General features: G+C 37.7%; 1 protein-coding gene across 2 annotated transcripts in view; it reads right to left on the bottom strand.

Moving 5' to 3' along the window:
- Positions 1-25,501, bottom strand: part of KCNQ5 (potassium voltage-gated channel subfamily Q member 5) — a 591,803-nt gene that overhangs the window by 95,175 nt on the left and 471,127 nt on the right. Inside the window, exon 6 of one of the 2 annotated variants that reach the window (XM_033217657.1) lies at positions 3,486-3,596. The exons of the other annotated variant lie outside the window; for it this stretch is intronic. Within the exon in view, the coding sequence (XP_033073548.1) occupies positions 3,486-3,596 (111 nt within the window). The remainder of the gene's footprint in view (positions 1-3,485; positions 3,597-25,501) is intronic. 2 annotated transcript variants of the gene reach the window in all.

Below are 25,501 nucleotides of genomic sequence, written 5' to 3'. Positions count from 1 at the left end.
AGATACCCAATGTGTTTTTGTTTTGTTTTGTTTTATTTTTTTTTTGAGACGGAGTCTCGCTCTGTCACCCAGGCTGGAGTGCAGTGGCGTGATCTCTGCTCACTGCAAGCTCCGCCTCCCGGGTTTACGCCATTCTCCTGCCTCAGCCTCCCGAGTAGCTGTGACTACAGGCACTCGCCACCACGCCCGGCTAATTTTTTGTGTTTTTTAATAGAGACGGAGTTTCACCGTGTTAGCCAGGATAGTCTCGATCTCCTGACCTTGTGATCCACCCACCTCGGCCTCCCGAAGTACTGGGATTACAGACATGAGCCACCGTGCCTGGCAAGGTATCCTATTTTTTTAAACTGTTGTTAACATTTTATTAAATGCAATAATTACATTTAATTAATATTGTTAATGATTACAGTGGCCAATATTTTTAATTGAATGGTTAACATCTTGAGTCAGAGTTCTTGCACTGAATTTACTAGGTGGATGTCTCAAGGAATTCGGTCTCTATAAAACTCAATTTCTTCATCAATGAAAATACTCTTAGCAAGAATATCTAGCAGAAGACAAGGAAGAACCCTAAAGAGGAGAAAGACCTGCCTATCAGGGTAACACAAGGGAGCTGGGGCTTCTTCTGTGAGCTCATTAGCCCAGAGATGGAGTGGGCACCAAGGGAAGAGACCCTACAGTGGAGCGTTGGAAGGGTGGCTTGTATGACTCTGTGATGTGCAGGACAGCCCTTCTGCATTGAGGGTAAGATGGAGAAAGGCTCATTTCTTTCTTGGTCCTCAGGCGTCCTGGGTGGGAGGAACCCTACATAGGGGCAGCCTCTAGCTTTCTCAGCAAAATGTCAATGTATCTTCCTAAATTTCAATCAGACAACACTATTGGTTGGCAGGTACACAGGATATAATCAAATCTCTGGCCACTTTGTTTTTTTCTAAAGGTATATATGGACCATTTAGTCTTTCATTTAATAAATAAGGACTCAGAAAATATTGTGAGGTTTCAGTAAAAGATCCATAGTAGAGATTACTTTTCTTGGCGTTGTTAAGAAATATTCTTTTCAGTGAAAGAAAATTTTCAGATTTCCAACATGTATTAATTTAATTTGCATATAAACATTTCATAATTACTTTATTGGAAACATTTCCAAGAATGACTACTTAGTCTCTGTCCTTTAACTTAACCAAGCGACATATTTAACCTCCCTGTGATAGTTCAGAGTTTCATTATGGGAACTGCCTTTTTGCTGTGCTGAGTGCAGCCCACTTCCAGAGGTGTGTTGACTGTAACACTAATTGGTCCTAGATCTTTACACATTTTGTTTTACCTTTTTATTTTATTTTTACTGATCACCTTAAGGACAGGATATACATTTTGAACATTGATGTCTGCTTGCTATTCACAGATTTCCTTTTCCCTCCTTTGCTGTTAGTCTTTCACCATTTCTTTCTGTTGCAGTGTCTGCTCTATCAGCTTCCTCTATATTTGTTGTTTATAATCTTCAAAGAATTGTGAAACCATAAGGTGAGTTTATCAGAATTTTCTCTGAATGAAGACTAGGTTATGAATTAGGTCTCAAGTGGCTCTCCTGTGAAGACAGAACATAGACTGCTGTCTATTTCAACAGCCCAGAGGTTGCCTACCTCCTTGTTCATAGTTTTTCACTGAATCATAGAGGTTGCTATACATGTGGCCTCAGGATAAATATAAACACAAAAGCTGCAATTATTTTGTGCCGTTATAATGGGAAAAAAATCCAAGACTGTGTTGTACTGTTTTTAAAGGTATTTTCTTGTAGGAAATCTGATTATTGAGTGAATCTCTTCTCTGTTCTGAATTGTTGAGATTGCCAGATGAAGTTGCCTTGGATATGTAAGAGTTTTTTTTTTGATTCTCCTTGATTTCATCATTTTGTTTCAGGAAACATGTATTTCCAGATTCACACAGGCAAAGGGAAGTAACATTTATTGAGAGTTCTCTTCATGACAAGAACTTGACTTACATTATTACATTGATCTGCAGAAAGTTTCTCTGGGCTCAATAATTCTTCCTCCGTTCTATTAAAAAATAAACTTATTCAGGGTCACTGTTCAGGCTGAATTGTGTCCTTCCAAAATTCATATGTTGAAGTCCTAATCCCCATGACCTCAGAATGTGACCTTGTTTGAAAATAGGTCCTTACAGAAGTAATCAAGTTAAAATGAGGTCATTAGGATGGACCCTAATCCAATATGACTGGTGTTCTTCTAGGAAGTGGAAATTTTGACACAGATGACATGAAGACACAGGAAGAAGAGCCATCTATAAGTCAAGAAAAGAGGCCTGGAACAGATCTTTCTCTCATGGCTCTCGTGGCTTCTCAATGCTTTGATTTTGGATGTTCAGCCTTGGGAACTGTGAGACAATACATTTCTATCATTTAAGCCACCTAGTCTGTGGTACTTGTTAAGGCAGCCCTAGTAAACTAAAGCAGTCACATAGTTAGTACATGACAAAGATGTATTCAAACTGAGTTCTAGTACCCAAGCATATGCATAGCCTTTTGAGTCTCTTTTCTGTGCTTTTGAGTGTTCTGGGGCAGAACCATCTGGTGAATCTCGAGTTGGGCACTGGTGGGACAAGGGTGTCCTCTGCCCTCATTAATAGGCAGAAGAGAAGCCCTACGAGCTAAAAGAGTTTTGGAGAGGTGCTCTGGGGTCTCTGGTTGGCACAGCTTGAGCTGTGTCTGGAGCAAGGCTGGAGCTATTTTCCTTAAGCACTCCTGCTGCCACTGCCTTAACCCTCTTTTTTGTTGGCTCCCCCTTCCCCACCCCAGGTGGAGTGAACGAAAGCAAGAACTTGGAAATGGGGGCAAACTGTAATATTTTGAACAGCTGCCTTTAAAGACACAAGAGAATAAAATGATCAGAAAGGCAGGCTTCATTCACTAAGGAGAAAATAATCAGAAGCTTGGGGGCAGATAAATGTGCCCTTTATTCTGATAAGATACAGAAACTGCTCATTAAAAAAAAATCAATGATGATGACACAGTGAATAAATCATCTGACATGTTTAACACGCTTTAAGGTCATATGCGTTTCACTCAAATGGATCTGAAGAGAAAAATACTCCACTGTGCACATCCATCTCTTAAGTAGCACACACTATAAACCAAATTGGAAGGATCAGTTTAAAAAGAAGATAGCTTTAAATCTTTGCAAATATTTTAAATGTCTTAGTAGCATGTTGCCTAAAAAGTGAGCCATCATAGTTATTATTTGGTCACAAAGTATGAGCCTATGTTAAATAAAGTCTCAGGTTAAGTGTCTCCAAGGAAAGACTATATTTTATAAATTACCCAGATAATTTAGAAAAGTCAACATTATATCAGAAAAATTATATTTGTAAATGATATAGATGTATTCCCAAGCATACCAATTTGTGAGAGCTCACTCTAACAAGTCTCTAAGACCTAATTTAAACTGCTTTATTGGTGCAAAGATACTCACGGCAGGAAGTGCAAAGAAAGAAATGCCAAGGAGTGCAAAGCCTGCAGAAAGCAATCTTCCCAGCCAAGTTAGGGGAGTTTTGTCTCCATAGCCAATAGTTGTCAATGTAATCTAGAAACAAAATAAATAGAACGTGCAGCTTAAGTACTTGAGAGGAAAGTTAGGACCTATGAACAGGAGGCAAGCAACGTTTCCACTAAATCATTATTCAACAAATCTTGTTGGTGCTTTTTATTACTGTGCTTTAATTTTCCATGACGCATGACAGAACTTCTCTTTGTTTAAGGAAAAGAATAACCTACGTACTTGTTCCTCCCTTATAACACAGTTTTCCGTCTTTTCTAAGTGTATTCAAAGAAAGGTTATTTAAGTAAGTGGATAACCATCAGTGATTCAGAAATGATAGCACCATGGATTTAGTACCGGATCAGTATACAGAATAATAATTTATGTTAATTTAGGCAGTCCCTTCATTACCTTGGCAGGCATTTCCTGAAGGTCTGGTGTGTGCAAGGTATGTGTTAAGATTTGTAGTGGAACAAAAATGAGGGCATAGTTCTTGTCCTAAGATATTTATGGCCTAATAAGAGAAACATGCCACACATGAATAATTAAAATACACATAGAATGAGAGAGGTATTATAATGGAGGTACAAATAACCTGCTATGGGAATTCAAGGAAGAGATTAGTTATTATAAGCTTAAGGTGTTGAGGGAGCTTTACTAGGGAGATGTCATCACACCTGGGCTTTGAAAGAGGGGTAACATTTTGAGAAGCAGAAATGGTAAAGAAGGTGATCTAGGGAGGGTGAAAGAGGTGGCTAGCTGCAGAGCAGTGAGAACACATAGTGTAGATTCTGAAAAGTACAAGTTGTTCAGCTGGACTGGGGCATGGTGGATTTAAAAAGGATTAGTGACTACTTTAATTTATTTTATTAATATTTTATAGATAACAGTGTACAGGTCTTTCAGCTCCTTGGTTAAATTTATTCCTAAGTATTTTAATCTTTGTAGCTACTGTAAGTGGGATTGTTCTCTTGATTTCTTTTTTGGAAAGTTTGTTGTTAGTGTATGGAAATGCTAGTGATTTTTGTGGTGTTGATTTTGTATCCTGCAACTGTACTGAATTTATTAGTTCTAGCAGTTTTTTTTCTGGAATCTTTAGGGTTTTCTATATATAAGATTATGTTGTCAGCAAACAGCAACAATTTCCTTTCTTCCTTTCTTATTTGGACGTCTTTTATTTCTTTCTCTTGTCTAACTGCTCTGGGAAGGATTTCCACTACTATATTGCATAGACATGGCAAAAGTGGGCATCCTTGTTTTTTAAAAATCAAACAAATCATTTATTAATAATTTTTCATTTTTGTGGGTACATAGTAGGTATATGTATTTCTGAGTTATATGGGATATTTTGATACAGGCATGCTATATGTAATAATGATATCAGGGTAAATGAGGTATCCATCACCTCAAGCATTTATCCTTTGTGTTACAAATAATCCAATTATACTCTTAATTATTTTAAAATGTACAACTAAATTATTATTGACTATAGTCACACTGTTGTACTTTCAAATACTAGATGTTATTCCCTCTTTCTGTTTTGTTTTTTTTTTTGGCATCCATTAGCCATCTCCGCTTCCCTCCCTGCTCACTCTCTCCACTACCCTTCTCATACTCTAGTAAATATTATTCTACTCTCTACCTCTGTGAGTTCAACTGTTAATTTTTAGCTTCCACAAATAAATGAGACCATGTGAAGTTTGTCTTTCTGTGCCTGGCTTATTTCACTTAACAAAATGAGCTCCACTTGCATCCATGTTGCTACAAATGACAGGTTCTCGTTCTTTTTAATGGCTGAATAGTACTCCATTGTGTATATATGCCACATTTTCTTTATCTGTCTGTCGATGGATGCTTGGGTTACTTCCAAATCTTGGCCATTGTGAACAGTGCTGCAATAAACATGAGAGTGCAGATGTCTCTTTGATATACTGATTTCCTTTCTTTTGGCTATGTACCTAGCAGTGGGATTGCTGGATCATATGGTAGCTCTATTTTTAGCTTTATGAGAAACCTCCAAGCTCTTCTCCATAGTGGCTAATTTATACTAATTTACATTCCTGCCAACAGTGTACAATGGTTCCTTTTTCTCCACATCCTTGCCAGCATTTGATACTGCCTGTCTTTTGGATAAAAGCCATTTTTACTGGAGTTAGATGATATATCATTGCAGTTTGATTTGCATATCTCTGATGAGTAATTATATTGAGCACCTTTTCATATACCTGCTTGTGGTTTGTAATGTCATCTTTTGAGAAATATCTATTTAGATTTTTTGCCCATTTTAAAATTGTATTATTTTATTTTTTCCTATACAGTCGTTAGAGCTCCTTATATATTCTGGTTATTAATCCCTTGTCAGATGGATAATTTGCAAATATTTCACCCCATTCTGTGGGTTGTCTCTTCATTTTGTTGATTGTTTCCTTTGCTGTGCAGAAGCTTTTTCATGTGATGTGATCCCATTTGTTCATTTTTGCCTTGGTTGCCTGTGCTTGTGGGATATTACTCAAGAAATCCTTGCCCTGGAGAATTTCCCTCATGTTTTCTTGGAGTAGTTTCATAGTTTGAGGTCTTAGATTTAAGTCTTTAATCCCATTTTGATTTGATTTTTTTCCATATGGCAAGGGGTAGGGGTCTAATTTCATTCTTCTGCATATGGATATCCAGTTTTTCCAGCACCTTTTATTGAAGAGACTGTCCTTTCCTCATTGCATGTTCTTGGTACTTTTGTCAAAAATGAGTTCACTGTGGATGTATGGATATTTTTTCTGGTTTCTCTCTTCTGTTCCATTGGTCTATATGTGTTTTTATGCCAATACCATTTTGTTTCGGTTACTATATCTCTGTAGTATAATTTGAAGTCAGGTAATGTAGTTTCTCCAGTTTTTCTCTTTTTGCTTAGGATAGCTTTGGCTGTTCTGGGTATTTTCTGATTCCATATACATTTTAGAACTGTTTTTTCTATTTATGTGATGAATGTCATTGGTATTTTTGATAGGAATTGCTCTGAATTTGTAGATTGCTTTGAAAAATATGGACATTTTAACAATAATGATTATTCTAATCAATAAACATGAAATATCTTTCCATTTTTTTGTATCCTCTTTAATATCTTTCATCAGTGTTTTATAGTTTTCTTTGTAGAGATCTTTCACTTCTTTGGTTAATTCCTAGGTATTTAATTTTATATGCAGCTATTGTAAATGGGATTATTTTCTCAATTTCTTTTTCAGATTATTTGCAGTTGGCATATAGAAATGCTACTGATTTTTGTATTTGATTTTGTATTCTGCAACTTGACTGAATTTGTTTATCAGTTCTAATAGTTTTTTGATGGGAACTTTAGGTTTTTCCAAATATAAGATCATATCATCTGCAAACAAGGATAACTTGACTTCTTCCTTCCCAATGTGGATGCTCTTTATTTCTCTCTTCTCTAATTGCTCTAGCTAGGACTTTCAGTACTATGTTGAATAGCAGTGGTGAAAATGAGCATCTCTGTTGTGTTCTAAATATAGGAGGAACCATCCTTGCATCCCTTGATAAATCTCACTTGGTCATGATGGATGATCTTTTTAATGTGTAGTTGATTTCGGTTTGCTAGTATTTTGTCGAGGATTTTTGCATCAATGTTCATTAGGGATGGTGACCTGTAGTTTTCTTTTTTAAATGCATTTTTGTCTGGTTTTGGTATTAAGGTAACACTGGCTTCGTAGAATAAGTTTAGAAGTATTTGTTCCTCCTCTACTTTTTGGAATAGTTTGAGCAGGATTCGTATTAGTTCTTCTTTCGTTGTTTGGTAGAATTCAACAATAAAGCCATCAGGTCCCAGGTTTTTCTTTGCTGGGAGAATTTTTATTATGGTTTCAATCTCATTACTTGTTATTGGTCTGTTCAGGTTTTGGATTTCTTCATGGTTCAATGTTGGTAGGTTGTATGTATATAGGAATTTATCCATTTCTTCTAAGTTTTCCCATTTATTGGTATATAGTTTGTCACCGTAGCCTCTAATGATCCTTTGAATTTCTGTAGTATCAGTTTTAATGTCTCCTTTTTCATCTCTGATTTTATTTATTTGGGTCTTCTCTTTTTTTTCTTAGTCTGGCTAAGTTTGCCATTTTTGTTTATCTTTCAAAAAAACAACCTTTTGTTTTGTTTATCTTTTTTTTTTTCCTTTTTAAACGGAGTCTCACTCTGTCGTCCAGGCTGGAGTTCAATAGCGCAATCTCGGCTCACTGCAAGCTCCACCTCCCAGGTTCACGCCATTCTCCTGCTTCAGCTTCCTGAGTAGCTAGGACTACAGGTGCCCGCCACTACATCCAGCTATTTTTTTGTATTTTTTTTTTTTTAGCAGAGACAGGGTTTCACCATGTTAGCCAGGATGGTCTCAATCTTCTGACCTTGTGATCTGCCCGTCTCGGCCTCTGGAAGTGCTGGGATTACAGGTGTGAGCCACTGTGCCTGGCCTTGTTTATCTTTCATATTTTCTTTGTTTCAATTTCATTTATTTCTGTTCTGATCTTTATTTCCTTTCTCCTATTAACTTTGGGTTTGATTTGCTGTTGTAAGTTGCATAATAGGTTGTTCATTTGAAGTTTTTCTTCTTTTTTGATGTAAGCACTTATAGTTATAAAGCTCCCTTTTAGTACTTCTTTTGCTGTATCCCATTGGTCTTGATAGGTTGTGTTTCCATTATCATTTGTTTCAAGAAATTTTTCAGTTTGCTTCTTAATCTCTTCATTAACCCATTGGTCATTCAGGAGCATATTGTTTAATTTACATGGGTTTGTATAGTTTCCAAATTTTCTCTTGCTACTGCTTTTTTGTTTCATTCAATTGTGATCAGAGAAGATACTTGATATTATTTCAATTTTCTGAATGTCTTAAGACTTGTTTTGTGGCCTAACATATGGCCTATCCTGATCTATACTTGAGAATAATCCATGTGCTTAGGAGAAGTGTGTGGAGTATTCTGCAGCTGTTGGATGAAATATTCTATAAATATTTATTATGTCCATTTGGTCTATTGGGCAGATTAAGTTTGATGTTTCTTTGTTGATTTTCTGTCTGGATGATCTGTCCAATGCTGAAAGTTGGGTGTTGACGTTTCCAGCTATTATTGTCTTGGGATATGTCTCTCTCAAGCTCTAATAATATTTGCTTTGTATATCTGGGTGCTCCAGTGTTGGGTGCATATATATTTATAGTTGTTATATCCTCTTGCTGAATTGATTCCTTTATCATTATATAATGACCTTCCTTGTCTCTTTTGATAGCTTTTGTCTTGAAACCTAGTCTGTCTGATACAAGTGTAGCTACTCCTGCTCTTTTTTGGTTTCCATTTGCATGGGATATCTTTTTTTATCCTTTTATTTTCAGTCTTTGTGTGTCTTTATAGACGAAGTATGTTTCTTGTAGTCAACAGATCATTAGGTCTTGCTTTTTAAATTTAATTTTAATCCATTGAATCCATTCAATCCTGCGTCTTTTGATTGGAGAGTTTAATCCATTTATATTCAGTGTTATTATGGATAAGTAAAGACTTACTCCTGCCATTTTGTTATTTGTTTTCTAGTTGTTTTGTGGTCTTCTCTTCCTTCTTTCTTTCCTTCTTGTCTTCCTTTCAGTGGAAGTGATTTTCTCTCGTGGTATGATTTAGTTTCTTGCTTTTTATTTTTTTTGCGTATCCATTGTATGCTTTTTAATTTTAGGTTACTATGAGGCTTGCAAATAATACCTTATAACCCATTATTTTAAACTGATGACAACTTAACTCTGATTGCATAAACAAATAAGCAAAAAGAAAATTAATGAAAATGCTACATTTTAACTTTGTCATCCCACTTTTAAACTTTTTATTGTTTCTACTTTATCTTATTATACTGTGTATATCTTGAAAAGTTGTTGTAGTTATTATTTTTGATAAGTTCATCTTTTGTGTCTTCCTACTTAAAATAGAATTAGCACAATTATAGTGCTATAATTTTCTGTTTTTCTGTGTACTTACTATTACCAGTCAGTTTTCTACCTTCAGATGGTTTCTTATTGCTCCTTAATGCCTTTTTTCTTTCAAACAAAAGAAATCCCTTTGGCATTTCTTGTAGGACAGTTCTGGTGTTGATGAAAGGCCTCAGTTTTTGTTTGGGAAAGTCTTTATTTCTCCTTTATGAAGGCTATTTTTGCCAGATACGCTATTCTAAGATAAAACATATTTTCCCTTCAGCACTTTAAATATGCCATGCCACTCTTTCCTGGCCTGTAAGGTTTCCACTGAAAAGTCTGCGGCCAGATGTATTGGAACTCCATTGTCTGTTATTTATTTCTCTTCTTTTGCTGATTTTAAAATCTTTTCTTTATCCTTGATCTTTGCAAGTTTATTAGTAAATGCTTTGACGTTAAATCTGTTTGATATTCTACAGCCTTCTTTTACTTGAATATTGCTATCTTTCTCTAGGTTTGGGAAGTTCTGTTATTATCCCTTTGAACACACTTTCTCTCTCTCTCTCTCTCTCTCTCTGTCTCTCTCTCTCTCTCCCCCTACCTACTCTTTAAGGTCAATAACTTAGATTTGCCCCTTTGAAGCTATTTTATAGATATTTTGGGCATTTCCTTCTTTTTTATTCTTTTTTCCTTTGTCTCTGCTGACCATGTATTTTCAAATAGCCTGTCTTCATGCTCACTAGTTCTTTCTTCTGCTTGATCAATTGTGCTATTAAGGGACTCTGATGATTCTTCAGTATGTCAGTTGCATTTTTGACCTCCAGATTTTCTGCTTGATTCTTTTTAATTATTTCAATTTATTTGTTAAATGTATTTGATAAAATTCTGAATTCTTTCTTTGTGTTATGTTGAGTGTCTTTGAATGTTCTCAGCACAACTATATTGGATTCTCTGTCTGAAAGGTCACACATCTCTGTCTCTATAGGATTGGTCCCTGGTGCCTTATTTAGTTTGTTTAATGAGGTCATGTTTTCCTGGATGATCTTGAGGTTGTGGTGTTTGTCAGTGTCTGGGCATTGAAGAATTAGGTATTTATTGTGGTCTTTGCAATCTGGACTTGTTTGTAGCCATCCTCCTTGGGAAGGCTTTCCCGGCATTTGAAGGGATTTCAGTATTATGATCTAAGTTTTTGGTAACTGCAGCCTTTTCTGCATTAAGGGGTACCCCAAGCCCAGTAATGCTATGGTTCTTATAGACTTGTAGAGGCATCACCTTGGTGGTCTTGAATAAGATCTGAAAGAATTCTCTGGATTACTGGGCAGAGACTCTTGTTCTCTTCCTTTACGTTCTCTTCCTTTACATTCTCTCAAACAAATGGAGTCTCTCTTTCTCTGTGCTGAGGTGCCTGGAGCTTGGTGAGGGTTGATACAAGCAACCTTGTGGCCACCATCACTATTAGACCTGAAGCCAGCACAGCACTGGATCTAGCTCAAGTGGGCATCCTTATTTTGTTCTGGATCTTAGAGGAGAGGATTTCCATTTTTCACTGTGGAGTATAATGTTAGCTATTGGCTTATAATATATGGTTTTTATTGTGTTGAGGTACAGTCCTTCTGTATGTAATTTGTTGAGGATTTTTATTATGAAATAAAATTTGGTCAAATGATGTTTCTGCATCTAATGAGATGATATGCAATAAGCCAGGCACAGAAAGGTAAATACTGCATGTTTTCACTTACATGTGGAATCTGAAACAATGAAATCCATGGTAGAAGAGGGTAGTATGCTGGTTACCAGAGGCTGGGGGTTGGGGGAATGGGGAGATGGTGGTCAAAGGACACAGCGTCTCAGTTAGACAGGAACAATATGTGTACGTGTGTGTGTATATATATGTATATATATGTAATATATATATGAGATCTATTGTACAGTGTGGTGAATACAGTTAGTAATAAGCGTATTGTGCATTTCAAAATTACTAAGACTAAATTTCAAATGTTCTTACCACAATTTTTTTTTTGAGACTGACTCACTCTGTCACCCAGACTGGAGTGCAGTGGCACGATCTCAGCTTACCGCAACCTCCGCCTCGCAGGTTCAAGTGATTCTCCTGTTTCAGCCTCTTGAGTAGCTAGGATTACAGGCATGTACTATCGCACCCAGCTAATTTTTTGTATTTTTAGTAGAGACGGGGTTTCACCATGTTGGCCAGGCTGATCTAAAACTCTTGATCTCAAATGATCCCCCTGCCTTGGCCTCCCAAAATGCTGGGATTATAGGAGTGAGTCACTGCACCCAGCCACACCACAAAAATTGATATGTATTTGAGGTGGTGGATATGTTAATTAACATGATGTAATGATTCCACGTTGTATTCATAAATCATAGCTTCACTTTCTACTCCATAAACATATAACTATAATTTCTCAATTTACAATGAAAGAAAAGTAAAGGATTAGTAAAGAGAAGGTTAACTAGATATGCCAAAGCTAGGCCAGGGAATGTCTTTGAATATCATGTCTCTCCTATGATCAAACTGCTTCAGGGGTCCCCCAAATCTCTTAGAACAAAGTCCCAGCTTCTCTCCATGACCTGCAGGGTTCTTCATGATTGACATCAGCTAACTTCTCAGACATGGTCTTCTACCATGCTCTCTCTCATTCTGCTTCTTCCTCTTCTGCCTTGCTATTCATCAGCACACCAAGCTCTTTTTTTTTTTTTTTTTGCCTCAGGATCTTTGCCCTTGCTTCTCTCTTTCTGAATTTCTCTTACTTCCAGGTCTGCATTCAGGTACCTGCTGAAATTTCAGCTCCACAGAAAACCATCCCAGATCACCTAATTTAAGCCACTTCCCAAGACTGGCTTAGTCTCCCAGCCTACATCTTTCTGCCACCCTGGAATCCTCCTGTCCTTGAACATTGGACTCTAAGTTCTTCAGTTTTGGGACTCTTGGATCTTTGACCACAGACTGAAGGCTGCACTGTTGGCTTCCCTGCTTTTAGGGTTTTGGGACTCAGATTGGCTTCCTTGCTCCTCAGCTTGCAGACGACCTGTTGTGGGACCTCAACTTGTGATTATATAAGGAAACTTGGATTCAGATAATTTAAACAATTTGCTTATCAGTATACAACTATAACTTGCCCACTAGTGTGTCCTATTACAAAGTCTGCCTTTAAAACGAAAATAGAGAGGACCCACAGACCCCCTGAAGGAAGCAGATTGCTCCTGAGGGAGCTGGGAGACACCCTAAATACTGTGCTAGTATCCATGGCTGAGAGACCCACAGACAGTTCACATCACAGGACTCTGTGCAGACAACCCCCGGTACCAGCCCGGAGTCTGGAAGACTTGTTGGGCGGCTAGATCCACAAGATAGATAACAATCACTACAGCTCAGCTCTCAGGAAGCCACATCCATAGAAATAGGAGGAGAGAACTACATCAAGAGAACACCCTGTGGGACAAAAGTATCTGAACAACAGCCTTCAGTCCTAGACCTTCCCTCTGACAGAGCCTACCCAAATGACAAGGAACCAGAAACCAATTCTGGTAATATGACAAAACAAAGTTCTTTATAACTCCCAAAAAAATCACACTGACTCACCAGCAATAGACCCAAACCGAAATTCTTGATTTGCCTGAAAAAGAATTCAAGAGGCTAATTATTAAGCTAATCAGGGAGACACCAGAGACACGGGAAGCCCGATTTAAGGAAATCCAAAAAATGATACAAGAAGTGAAGGGAGAAATATTCAAGGAAATAGATAGCATAAATAAAAAACAATAAAAACTTCAGGAAACAATAGACACACTTATAGAAATGCAAAATGCTCTGGAAAGTCTCAGCAATAGCATTGAACAAGTAGAAGAAAGAAATTCAGAGGTCTAAGACAAGGTCTTTTAGTTAACCCACTGCACAAAGACAAAGAAAAAAGAGTAAGAAAATACGAACACAGCCTCCAAGAAGTCTGGGATTACAATAGATGACCAAAGCTAAGAATAATCAGTGTTCTTGAGGAAGAAAAGAAATCTAAAAGTTTGGAAAACTTATTTCGGGGAATAACAGAGGAAAACTTCCCCAGCATTGCTAGAGAGCTAGACATCCAAATACAAGAAGCACAAAGAACACCTGGGAAATTCATCGCAAAAAGATCGTCACCTAGGCACATTGTCATCAGGTAATCTAAAGTTAAGATGAAGGAAAGAATTTTAAGAGCAGTGAGACAAAAGTACCAGGTAACCTACAAATAAAAACCTATTAGATTAACAGCAGATTTCTCAGCAGAAACCCTACAAGCTAGAAGGGATTGGGGCCCTATCTTCGACCTCATCAAACAAAACAATTACCAGCCAGGAATTTTGTATCCAGCAAAACTATGCTTCATATATGAAGGAAAGACACAGTCTTTTTCAGACAAATTCTGAGAGAATTCACCACTAGCAAGCCACCACTACAAGAACTGCTAAAAGGAGCTCTAAATCTTGAAACAAATCCTGGAAACACATCAAAACAGAACCTCTTTAAAGCATAAATCTCACAGGACCTATAAAACAAAAATACAATTTAAAAACCAAAAACCAAAAACCAAAAACCAAGGTATACAGGCAACAAATAGCATAATGAATGGAATGGTACCTCACATCTCAATACTAATGTTGAATGTAAATGGCTTAAATATTCCACTTAAAAGATATAGAATTGTAGAATGGATAAGAATTCACCAACCAAATACTTGCTGCCTTCAAGAGACTCACCTAACACATAAGGAGTCGCACAAACTTAAGGTAAACGGGTGGAAAAAGACATTTTTGGAATATGGACACCAAAAGCAAGTGGGAGTAGCTATTCTCATAACAGACAAAACAAACTTTAAAGCAACAGCAGTTAAAAAAGATAAAGAGGGCATTATATAATGATAAAAGGCTTAGTCCAACAGGAAAATATCACAATCCTAAACATATATGCACCTAACACTGGAGCTATCAAATTTATAAAACAATTACTAATTTCTGTCTCAGAAATGAGACAGGTGGCAACACAATAATAGTGGGAGACTTCAGTACTCCACTGACAGCACTAGACAGGTAATCAAGACTGAAGGTCAACAAAGAAACAATGGATTTAAACTATACCTTGGAACAAATAGACTTAACAAATATATACAGAACATTCCATCCAACAACCACAGAATATACATTCTCTTCAACAGTGCATGGAACTTTCTCGAAGATAGGCCATATGATAGGCCACAAAATGAGCCTCAACAAATTTAAGAAAATTCAAATTATATCAAGCACTCTGTCAGACCACAGTGGAATAAAACTGAAAATCAACTCCAAAATGAACCTTCAAAACCATGCAAATACATGGAAATTAAATAACCTGCTCTTGAATGATCATTGGGTCAAAAATGAAATCAAGATGGGAATTAAAAAATTCTTTGAACTGAATGGCAACAGTGACACAACATATCAAAATCTCTGGGATACAGCAAAGGCGATGCTAAAAGGAAAGTTTACAGCCATAAATGCCTACATCAAAAAGTCTGAAAGAACACAAACAGACAATCTAAGGTCACACATCAAGGAACTAGAGAAACAAGAACAAACCAAACCCAAACCCAGCAGAAGAAAGGAAATAACCACGATCAGAGTAGAACCAAATGAATTTGAAACAAACAAACAAAATACGAAAGGTAAGTGAAACAAAAAGCTGGTTATTTGAAAAGATGAATAAAATTGATAGACCGCTAGCAAGATTAACCATGAAAAGAAGAGAGAAAATCCAAATTAGCTCAAGAAGAAATGAAATGGGAGATATTACAACTGACACCACATAAATACACAAGATAATTCAAGGCTACTATGAATACCATTATGCACATAAACTGGAAAATCTAGAAGAGATGGATAAATTTCTGGAAAAATACAACTCTCCTAGTTTAAATCAGGGAGAATTAGATACCCTGAACAGACTAATAACAAGCAACGAGATTGAAATGGTAGTTAAAAAATTACCACCAAAAAAAAAAAAAAAAAGTACAGGACCAGACGGATTCACAGCAGAATTCTACTAGACATTCAAAGAAGAATTGGTACCAGTCCTATTGACACTATTCCACAAGATAAAGAGGGAACCCTCCCTAATTCATTCTATGAAGCCAGTATCACCCTCATACCAAAACCAGGAAAGGATATAATCAAAAAAGAAAACTGCAGACCAATATTCCTGATGAACATAGATACTAAAATCATTAACAAAATAGTAGCTAACTGAATCTAACAATATATCAAAAAGATAATCCACCATGATCAAATGGGTTTCATACCAGGGATGCAGGGATAGTTTAACATATGCAAGTCAATAAATGTGATACAGCACACACACAGAATTAAGAACCAAAATCACATGATCATCTCAATAGACGCAGAAAAAGCATTCGACAAAATCTAGCATCCCTTTATCATTAAAACTCTCAACAAAACTGGTACACAAAGGACATCTATGACAATAAAATGTCATAATGTAACAATGTAATAAAAGTAGTAAAAGTCATCTATGACAAACCTACAGCCAACATAATACTGAATGGGGAAAAGTTGAAAGTATTCCCTCTGAGAACTGGAACAAGATAAGGATGCCCGCTCTCATCACTCCTCTTCAACATAATACTGGAAGTCCTTGCCAGAGCAATCAGACAAGAGGAAGAAATAAAGGGCATCCAAATCATTAAAGAGGAAGTCAAATGGTTGCTGTTTGCTGATGATATGAACATTTACCTAGAAAACCCTAAAGACTCTTCCAGAAAGCTCTTAGAACTCGTAAAAGAATTCAGCAAACTTTCTGGATACAAAATTCATGTACACAAATCAGTACCTCTTCTATACACTGACAGTGACCAAACTGAGAATCAAATCAAGAACTCAATCCCTTTGACAATAGCTGCAAAAACAACAAAACAAAACAAAACAAACAAAAAAAATCCACAAAACTCAGGAATATACCTAACCAAGGAAGTGACATACCTCTACAAGGAAAACTACAAAACACTGCTGAAAGAAATCATAGATGACACAAACAAATGGAAACACATCCAATGCTCATGGATGGGTAGAATCAATATTGTAAAAATGACCATACTTCCAAAAGCAATCTACAAATTCAATGCAATTTCCATCAAAATACCACTATCATTCTTCACAGAATTAGGAAAAACAATGATAAAATTCATATGGAACCAGAAAAGAGCCCACATAGCCAAAGCAGGACTAAGCCAAAACAAACAAACAAACAAAAACAAACAAAACAACCAACCAATCAAACAACAACAACAACAAAAACAAAAAAACCCAACCAAATCAGGAGGCATCACATTACCTGATTTCAAACTACAAGGCCATAGTCACCAAGACAGCATGGTACTGGTATAAAAATAGACACAGTGACCAATGGAACAGAATAGAGAATCCAGAAATAAACCCAAGTACTTACAGCCAACTGATCTTTGACAAACAAACAAAAATATAAAATGGGGAAAGGACACCCTTTTCTTTTTCTTTTTTTTAAAACTGAATTTTATTTTTTTAACTATACTTTAAGTTCTGGGGTACATGTGCACAAAGTGCAGGTTTGTTACATAGGTATACATTTGCCATGTTGGTTTGCTGCACCCATCAACTTGTCATTTTCATTAGGTATTTCTCCTAATGCTATCTCTCCCCCAGCCCCCTAACCCCCAACAGGCCCTGGTGTGTGATGTTTCCCTCCCGTGTCCATGTGTTCTCATTGTTCAACTCCCACTTACGAGTGAGAACATGTGGTGTTTGATTTTTGTCTTCTTGTGTTACTTTGCTGAGAATGATGGTTTCCAGTTTCATCCATGTCCCTGCAAAGGACATGAACTCATCCTTTTATATGGCTGCATAGTATTCCTTGGTGTATATGTGCCACATTTTCTTTATCCAGTCTATCATTGACGGGCATTTGGGTTGGTTCCAAGACTTTACTATTGTGAACAGTGCTGCAATAAACATACATGTGTATGTGTCTTTATAGTAGAATGATTTATAATCCTTTGGGTATATACCCAGTAATGGGATTGCTGGGTCAAATAGTATTTCTAGTTTTAGATCCTTGAGGAGTTGCCACACCGTCTTCCACAATGGTTGAACTAATTTACACTCCAACCAACTGTGTAAAAGTGTTCCTGTTTCTCCACATCTTCTCCAGCATCTGTTGTTTCCTGACTCTTTAATGATCGACATTCTAACTGGCTTTAGATGGTATCTTATTGTGGTTTTGATTTGCATTTCTCTAATGACCAGTGATGATGAGCATTTTTTCATAATTTTGTTAGCTGTATAAATGTCTTCTTTTGATAAGTGAAGGACACCCTTTTCAACAAATGGTGCTGGGATAATTGGTTAGCCACATGTAGGAGAATGAAACTAGATCCTCATCTCTCACCATATACAAGAATCAATTGCAGGTGGATTAAGGACTTAAATATAAAGCCTGAAACTATAAAAACTCTAGAAGATAACATTGGAGAAACCCTTCTATACATTGAGTAAGGCAAGGATTCCAACACCAAGAACCCAAAAGCAAATGCAATAAAAACAATGATAAATTGCTGGTACTTAATTAAGCTAAAGAGCTTTTGCACGGCAAAAGAAACAGTCAGCAGAGTAAACAGACAACTTACAGAGTGGGAGAAAATCTTCACAATCTATACATTTGACAAAGGATGAATATCCAGAATCTACAATGAACTCAAACAAATCAACAAGAACAAACAATTCCATCAAAAAGTGGGCTAAGGACATGAATAGCCAATTCTCAAAAGATGATATACCATTTGATCCAGCAATCTCACTATTGAGTATCTACCCAGAGGAAAAGAAGTCATTATATGAAAAAGACACTTGCACATGCATGTTTATAGCAGCACAATTCACAACTGCAAAAACATGTAACCAACCCAAATGCCCATCAATCAATGAGTGGATAAAGAAACTGTGGTAAATATATATATATATATATTTATATATATTATTATACACACACACACACACACACACACACGATGGAATACTACTCAGTCATAAAGAGGAATGAATTAATGGTATTTGCAGCCATGTGGATGAGATTGGAGACTATTATTCTAAGCGAAGTAACTCAGGAATGGAAAATCAAACATCCTATGTTCTCACTCATAGGTGGAAGCTAAGCTATGAGGATGCAAAGGCATAAGAATGTCACAATGAACTTTGGAGACTCACGGTGAAAGGATGAGAAGGAGGCGAGGGATAAAAGACTACCAATAAGGTGCAGTGTATACTGCTTGGGTGATGGGTGCACCAAAATCTCACAAATCACCACAAAAGAACTTACTCATGTAACCAAAAGCCACCTGTTCCCCAATAACTTATGGAAAAATAATCACTGGGGAACACTGTATAGTAATAACAGTCATTTTCTCACAAAGACAAAACAAAACCCCACGAAAATCAACAACAACAAAAAAAGCTACTTCTCTACCAACTGTTTCCTAAATCCTTATTCTGTTCATCTTTATTCACAGAATGTATCAATACCTGAAATGATATTGTATATTGATTAAATTGTTTATTGTTTGCCTTCCCAACTAGAAAGTAAATTACACATGGGTTGGGACTTTATCTTACTGCTGAATCCAAGCACCTTCTACAGTGATTGGCATACAGTAGTTACTCAATATATATTTACCGAATAAAGGAATGAAAGCCCTATGGGTGGGATAAGGATTCTGCTCTCTTGTTTTGCAGCCCAGAAATACTGATGGAAGGTTTTTGTAAGCAAAGTACATAATGTGATCAGAGTGGTGCTTTTAGAAAGTGAAATTATGGCAGCAAATGTACAGGAGAGATTGAAATAGGAAGAAATGAGAGGTGCAGAGACCAGTTAAGACACTGTGAGAGTGGAGAGTAAAGAGAAGTGTTTAGGAAGTTCAATAGAAATAAATATATTGATTGAGGTAAAAGGAAAGACTAAGTCAACAGTGACTTGAAAATTTCAAGTGGGAAGATGGTTGCATCATAAATAAAAGTATTATAATGAAAAAGAGAAAGTTTTGGAGCAAAGGTGAAGAGTTTAGTTTTGCAAATAATGGTTTTTCAAATGTCAGTATGACTAATGCAGAAATGTCTAGCAGGAAACTGAGAATGAGAGCTTGAGTACTGAGAGAGAAATTTGGCTTGGTGTGAGATTTGGGTTTTAGAATCAGTAACAAGGTGATTGTTAAAGCTATGTACATAACTGAGATTACAAAAGGTACACAGAAGGGGTCCAGGGACACCTCAAGAAATACAGACATTTAAGGAGTGGAAGGGAAAGGAAAGTCAGAGAAGAATGTCTTTGGATATCATGTTTTTCAAGTTTTTCAAAAGTAGAACAATCGGGAAAAGGTTATATAAATGGAAACTCAATAGAGAATGGGGAGTTTCACAAAAGAACAGGTAATCCCTGATGTCACAGCCTAATAGAAAACAAGGACAATGAGGCTGGGCACGGTGACTCATGCCCGTAATCTCAGCACTTTGGGAGGCTGAGGCAGGTGGACCACCTGAGGCCAGGAGTTTGAGACCAGCCTGGCCAACATGGTGAAACTCCATCTCTACTAAAAATACAAAACTAGCTGGGTGTGGTGGTGCATGCCTGTAGTCCCAACTACTCAGGAGGGTGAGGCAGGAGAACTGATTGAACCTAGGAGGTGGAGGTTGCAGTGAGCCAAGATCACACCACTGCACTCCAGCCTGGACAACAAGAGCAAAACTCCATCTGGAAAAAAAAAAAAAAAAAAGAAAAAGAAAACAAGGACAATGAGCATTGAGAAAAGAGACTGAATATGGTGGAGATAGGTGGTCACTGGCAATCACTGAGAAAGTGTTTGCTCTGGTCATGCCACCTTACCTGGGCTTTGAAAGAGGGGGAAGAATTTGGAAGCCGAAATAATAAAGAAGGAGACAAACTCTATGATGCCAGACCTCTCAGAAGCATTCAGCTCAGCCGGCCACCCCTTTCTGGAAGCACTCTTCTCTTTACTTCCAGGGTTTTCTCTTTATATCCTTGGTGGCTCTTTTTCTGTGGCTCCTCTTACCCTTTTCAACCTTTGGACACTGGATTTTTAAGGTTTTGTTCTAGGTCTTTTTCTTCTTTTAAAGATTGTATTCTTCTTAGACTTTCCTTTCTTTTCTATCCCCTCTTTCTTCTCTCTTTCCAGGTGATCTTAAATGTTCTCATAGATTTAAATCCCACTTTTATGCTAAATACGCCAAATTTGTACCTCTAGGCCAGGACACTTCTGAGTTCCCAATTCACATATCTGCAGTTGACAGTTTCATTTAGATGTCACACAGTCATTTAAACTTAATGTATCTAAAACAGAACTCTTATTTCTACCAAATATATTCCTTCCTGTCTTAACCAAGAGCTCCACCAATCTATCCACTTGCTCGTGTCAGAAGCCTCAGAATCATCCTAATTATTCATTTCCCTCACTCCCCCCACAGAGTCTATCAGCAAGTCCTGTTGATCCCACCTCCTTAAGTTTTTGCAAATTCACCCCCCTTACTCTGTCTTTGCTGCCACCATGGTAGACCAGGCTGCTACAGTAGCCTCTTAATTGCTCTCTCTGCTTTTGCTTTTGCTTTCCTCTAGTTCCTTCTTCATATACCTGCAAGGGGTATCATTTTCTTAATTCCATCTAAAAATCCTTTAATGGCTAGCTGTTGAATTCAAAATAAATTCTAAGCTACTAATTAAGCTGTCTCCGCCTACCTAAGATCATCTTGATTTTACCCTTGCTCACTGCACTTTAATGACAGTGGCCTTTCGGCCCCTCAAACAAGCCAGGATCTTTCTACCTCAGGGCCTTTGCACCAGCTGTTCCCTCAGCTGGAATTGCCATTTTCCTCACTCTTCCCAGGGCTCCTTTTCATCCTTCAGGTCTTATCCAAAATAGTTCCTCACTGAAGAGGGCTTCTCTACCTATCTTCAGTAGGGTCTCTGACTACTCTTTATTTCAGCTCCTTGTTTCTTAATAACATTAACATGAGTGCTAGTGTGTTGTATTTTTCTTTGGGTAGGGATTATTATTTCCTTAACTAGAAAGTGGAACCTCAGCTTACTCTTTATTTCCCTAACATCTAGCATAATGCTTGCCACAAAGTGAGAGAAACTCACTAAATATTTAGTAAATAAATGAATAATACTTTCAAGAACATTGGCAACAACTGGAGTGAGATGCAGAGGGCAAGAACTCCCAGGAGTCTCTGACTTGAGAGGAGGCTTTCCAGGATGTACTTGTGCATGTATGCAGAGAGGGTGAGACCAAAGAGGGAAGAGGGGGGCAGCTTCCTGACAGGGTAAAGTACCCAAAAAGGAATCAGGTTAAGGGCACAGTTGGAGGGGTTAGCCCAGGCAGTGTGAAAGGACAGTGCTTCCATGGTGGGGGTATGATGTGGCCTCAGTATGAGTGGAGGGAAGGATTAGGAATGCTTACGTCCGTCCTTTCAATTATAGACAAGGAGAAGGTGCGATCATGTGTGGGGAGTCAGAGGCTTGGAATAGGCAAAAAGACATGGGCTGTGAAGGTCTGAGAAGGGGTCAAGGACAGGTTAATAAGAGGTTTGCTGGTTGGAAGAACTCATCCAATGTCAGAGAGAGGGAATTTGTAGTAGAACTTTACAGGAGCCAAATTAATCTAACGTTACCAGCAGTATTAATATGGGATTCTCAAAAGAATTCCTTGAGAATGCAGAAAAAAATTCCCAGGTCAATTTTATTCTTAATCTTTATATATGTGGGACAGATATTAATCTACTATACTTTTTCCAAAAAATAGCTTAATCTTTTTACATCAGTTTATTAATAATAATAGACTGAAGGAGAACTTTCATGGTTTGGTCACAGCAAAAATGTTACATTTCATGGTTTGCTTTGCTTTTCATTCCAATAATACATTTGCTTGGCCCAGTGCTCTCAGAGTGGGTTTTAAGCCACTGACTTTAACTCTAAAGAATGGGACATGGCCAAGTGACAATGTGCTCAGTGTTTCATCCTGAGTAAAAAAGAGTGCCTACTTTCTTTCATTCTGAATTTAGGGTTGCCCCTTTCTCCTACAGGGGTGGTTTGTGGGGGTGAATAGAAGGTTGTGAAATCTGAGAACAGCACTCTGGAGTTCCTCTGGGGGTGAGCAAAGACTCTGCCCACTTTCTCCCTACACTCTGGTTCAGGCTTCCAGGATGATCACATTTCACTGAGTGCAAGGGACCTGAATAGCCAGCAACTGAACCCCCAGCCCAATAACGTTCTCCACTCTGATTTCGAAGCAGCTAGGGATGTTTCCTGGTTGAAAGCTTAGGGGCCTTTTGTTGCCAGTTTAGGTTTGGGAAGGATCTGGCAACAGGGTGGCAGTTTTGTCCCCCTCTATGCCAGAGAGGGAGTTGGTGTGGGTTTTCTTTGTTTCTTGCCTGGAGAATGCATGCATCATTTCCCTTCTGTGGAGGCAAAGAGGACACCTGGGCTTCATGATGTGAACAGAAAGGTAGCACCAGACATAAAATTACGAATCCTTTAAGGTGTGCTTACAATAAAAAGATGTGAATCTTCTCCAGGTATTTACCCTGACCCATCTGCTTACTCTGGCTTTGACATTCTAAGTCAAGGACCAGCTACATTTGATAAAACCATCTTTAGATGAGTGCTGTATAGATATTCATTGATTTTTTTGGACTTTCAGGTCAAGCTGCCCTTGAAGTACCAGTGAGTCTCCTTGGAACTGTACAACTACATTATGTTTCTTTTCTTTTCCTAGCACTTGGGAGGCCCTGCTAATGTTTATCAGCTGATCCTTTGTCCATGAACTGAGTAGCAGAAGCCCTCTTGGTGCTTATTCTCCCATGCTTGTGCTAAATAACAAACCTCTTTCCGCCTTCCAAAAATGTTGTGACTCTTTTCACTGGTAGAACCCAGTAACGATTAGTTTCATTTAGGTTCAGGGTCAGAGAAAGGCAGGCCCACATAAGAACCCAAAAGCATCAGTTCTTCAGAATAACTGGGGAGATTCTGGAATAGCAGCATATTTCAGAGAACCTGGAGAGGCTGCTTATGTGATCTTTAGGGGCTTGGCCGAAATCACACCTAGACTTCACAATTGAATTGGGTGATGAGGCAGTCAGTCCGTTTTCTAGAAACACTCCTCACAGATCTTCAAGAACCCAGCAGCATCCTGATGGCACGGCATGGAAAGATGACTTATTTGGTTGTATCTCATCATCTCTGTATTGCAGATGCTTACAAACCGCATACCTCAGTGACTCCCAGGCAGAAGGGCAGGTGGCTATTATTACTTACGGTATACAGTTAACACAGTAATGTGGGCCGAATGAAGTTAAAGAGCCAGAGCTGATTTTGGAAAAAATGGATTACAGCTATAATGAAAAACAAATAAATAAGACACTCTCTTTATACTGTTTTTAGACTGGGAATCCAACATTAAATAAATAATTTAGTTGCTCCTTTGAAGATAATTCCATCACACTCCACTCCCTTTGTTGTGTAATTCTCTGCCAGTTCTACATGTGCATATGGCATTAGGGTGCAAGGGTTGAGCTCCATGGGTGATAGTGCTGGAATCAAACCCAGTGACTCTGTTCATCTTGGGTGAACCATGAGGATGCTTCACGACTACATATGGGCTGGGTGGGTGGGGATGACAGGGATTGGGTGGGTTTGGGATGACAGAAAGAACTAAAGTGTGGTCGGTTAATGGGTTCTTTTTGTACTAATATATTTTTGATACTTCCTGAGTCAAAGCATTTAATTCTCTTCTAATATATACAGTGTTAAAAGTGAATCACAATACATCAGACTTTTACTCTGCATAGCAAATGTGTTGCAAGGGAATTAGTAGAACCATAAAGCAGTTGAATCAATGTAAAATAAATGTTCTTATGAGAGAGACTTGTTATTCTCTGTGGGTGAGATAACTTTTTGATATTATATATTAATGCATGAGAATACACAGAGAAGTCTTCTTAATTGAAACGTCTATGATGGCTACTTGGTTGCTTAGCCAGAAATTTGACTAATGCAGATAATCACAAAGAGACTTACGTGTTGCATATTTTATTTTAGCCTAAAGCACATAAATACAATATTCTTGATGAAGAATGTGTTCTGCAATTGGGGTTCTGCCTTATCTTTTTTGCATAAATCTCACTCATAATGCATCATTTACTTTCCTTAATTTTAGTATTTTTTAAAATTACATTTTTTTTTTTTAGTGGCGCATAAACTCAACTTTGTGGGAGCTATCTGAGGACAGAGTCCTAGATATTTAAGATTTTTTCCCCCACATAGTTGTGTGTTCACCCCTGATTTTAAAGTATTTTTAGTATTTTAGTATACTTAGTATTTTGCATTTATCAAGCTTTTCTAAAGCATTCTATTTTCATAAACCATCCATCTTTCTTTCTGTACCATATGTCATCAGTTTATGCAATAATATAAAATTAAACCATGCCATTATAATTACAAATACAACTGGCATAAAAAGGTTTGGGAATGGGATGGGTGCAGTGGCTCACGCCTGTAATCCCAGCACTTTGGGAGGCCAAGGCAGACAGACTGCTTGAACCCAGGAGTTGGAGACCAGCCTGGGCAACATGGTGAGACTCCTTTTCTTCAAAAAATTAGTGAAAAATTAGCTGGGCATGGTGGCACGTGCCTGGGGTCCCAGATACTCAGAAGGCCGAGGCGGGAGGGCTGCTCGAACCTGGGAGGTTGAGGCTGCAGCGAGCCATAATTGCACCAATGCACTGCAATCTGTGTGACAGAGTGAGACCCTGTCTCGAAAAAAAAAAAAAAAGTTTGGTAATGAACATGTTGACTCTTTGCAAGCATTCAAACAAAGTTAAGAACAGAATTCTGTGGATACTAAAGATCATTTCGTGCTCTGCAAGCC

This window comes from Trachypithecus francoisi, unplaced genomic scaffold, assembly GCF_009764315.1.
Source record: "Trachypithecus francoisi isolate TF-2019V2 unplaced genomic scaffold, Tfra_2.0 Lachesis_group10, whole genome shotgun sequence".
In the NCBI taxonomy this organism is placed as follows: domain Eukaryota; kingdom Metazoa; phylum Chordata; class Mammalia; order Primates; family Cercopithecidae; genus Trachypithecus; species Trachypithecus francoisi.
The sequence above is the reverse complement of the archived record's forward strand: the minus strand, read 5'-3'. Positions and strand labels throughout refer to the sequence as shown.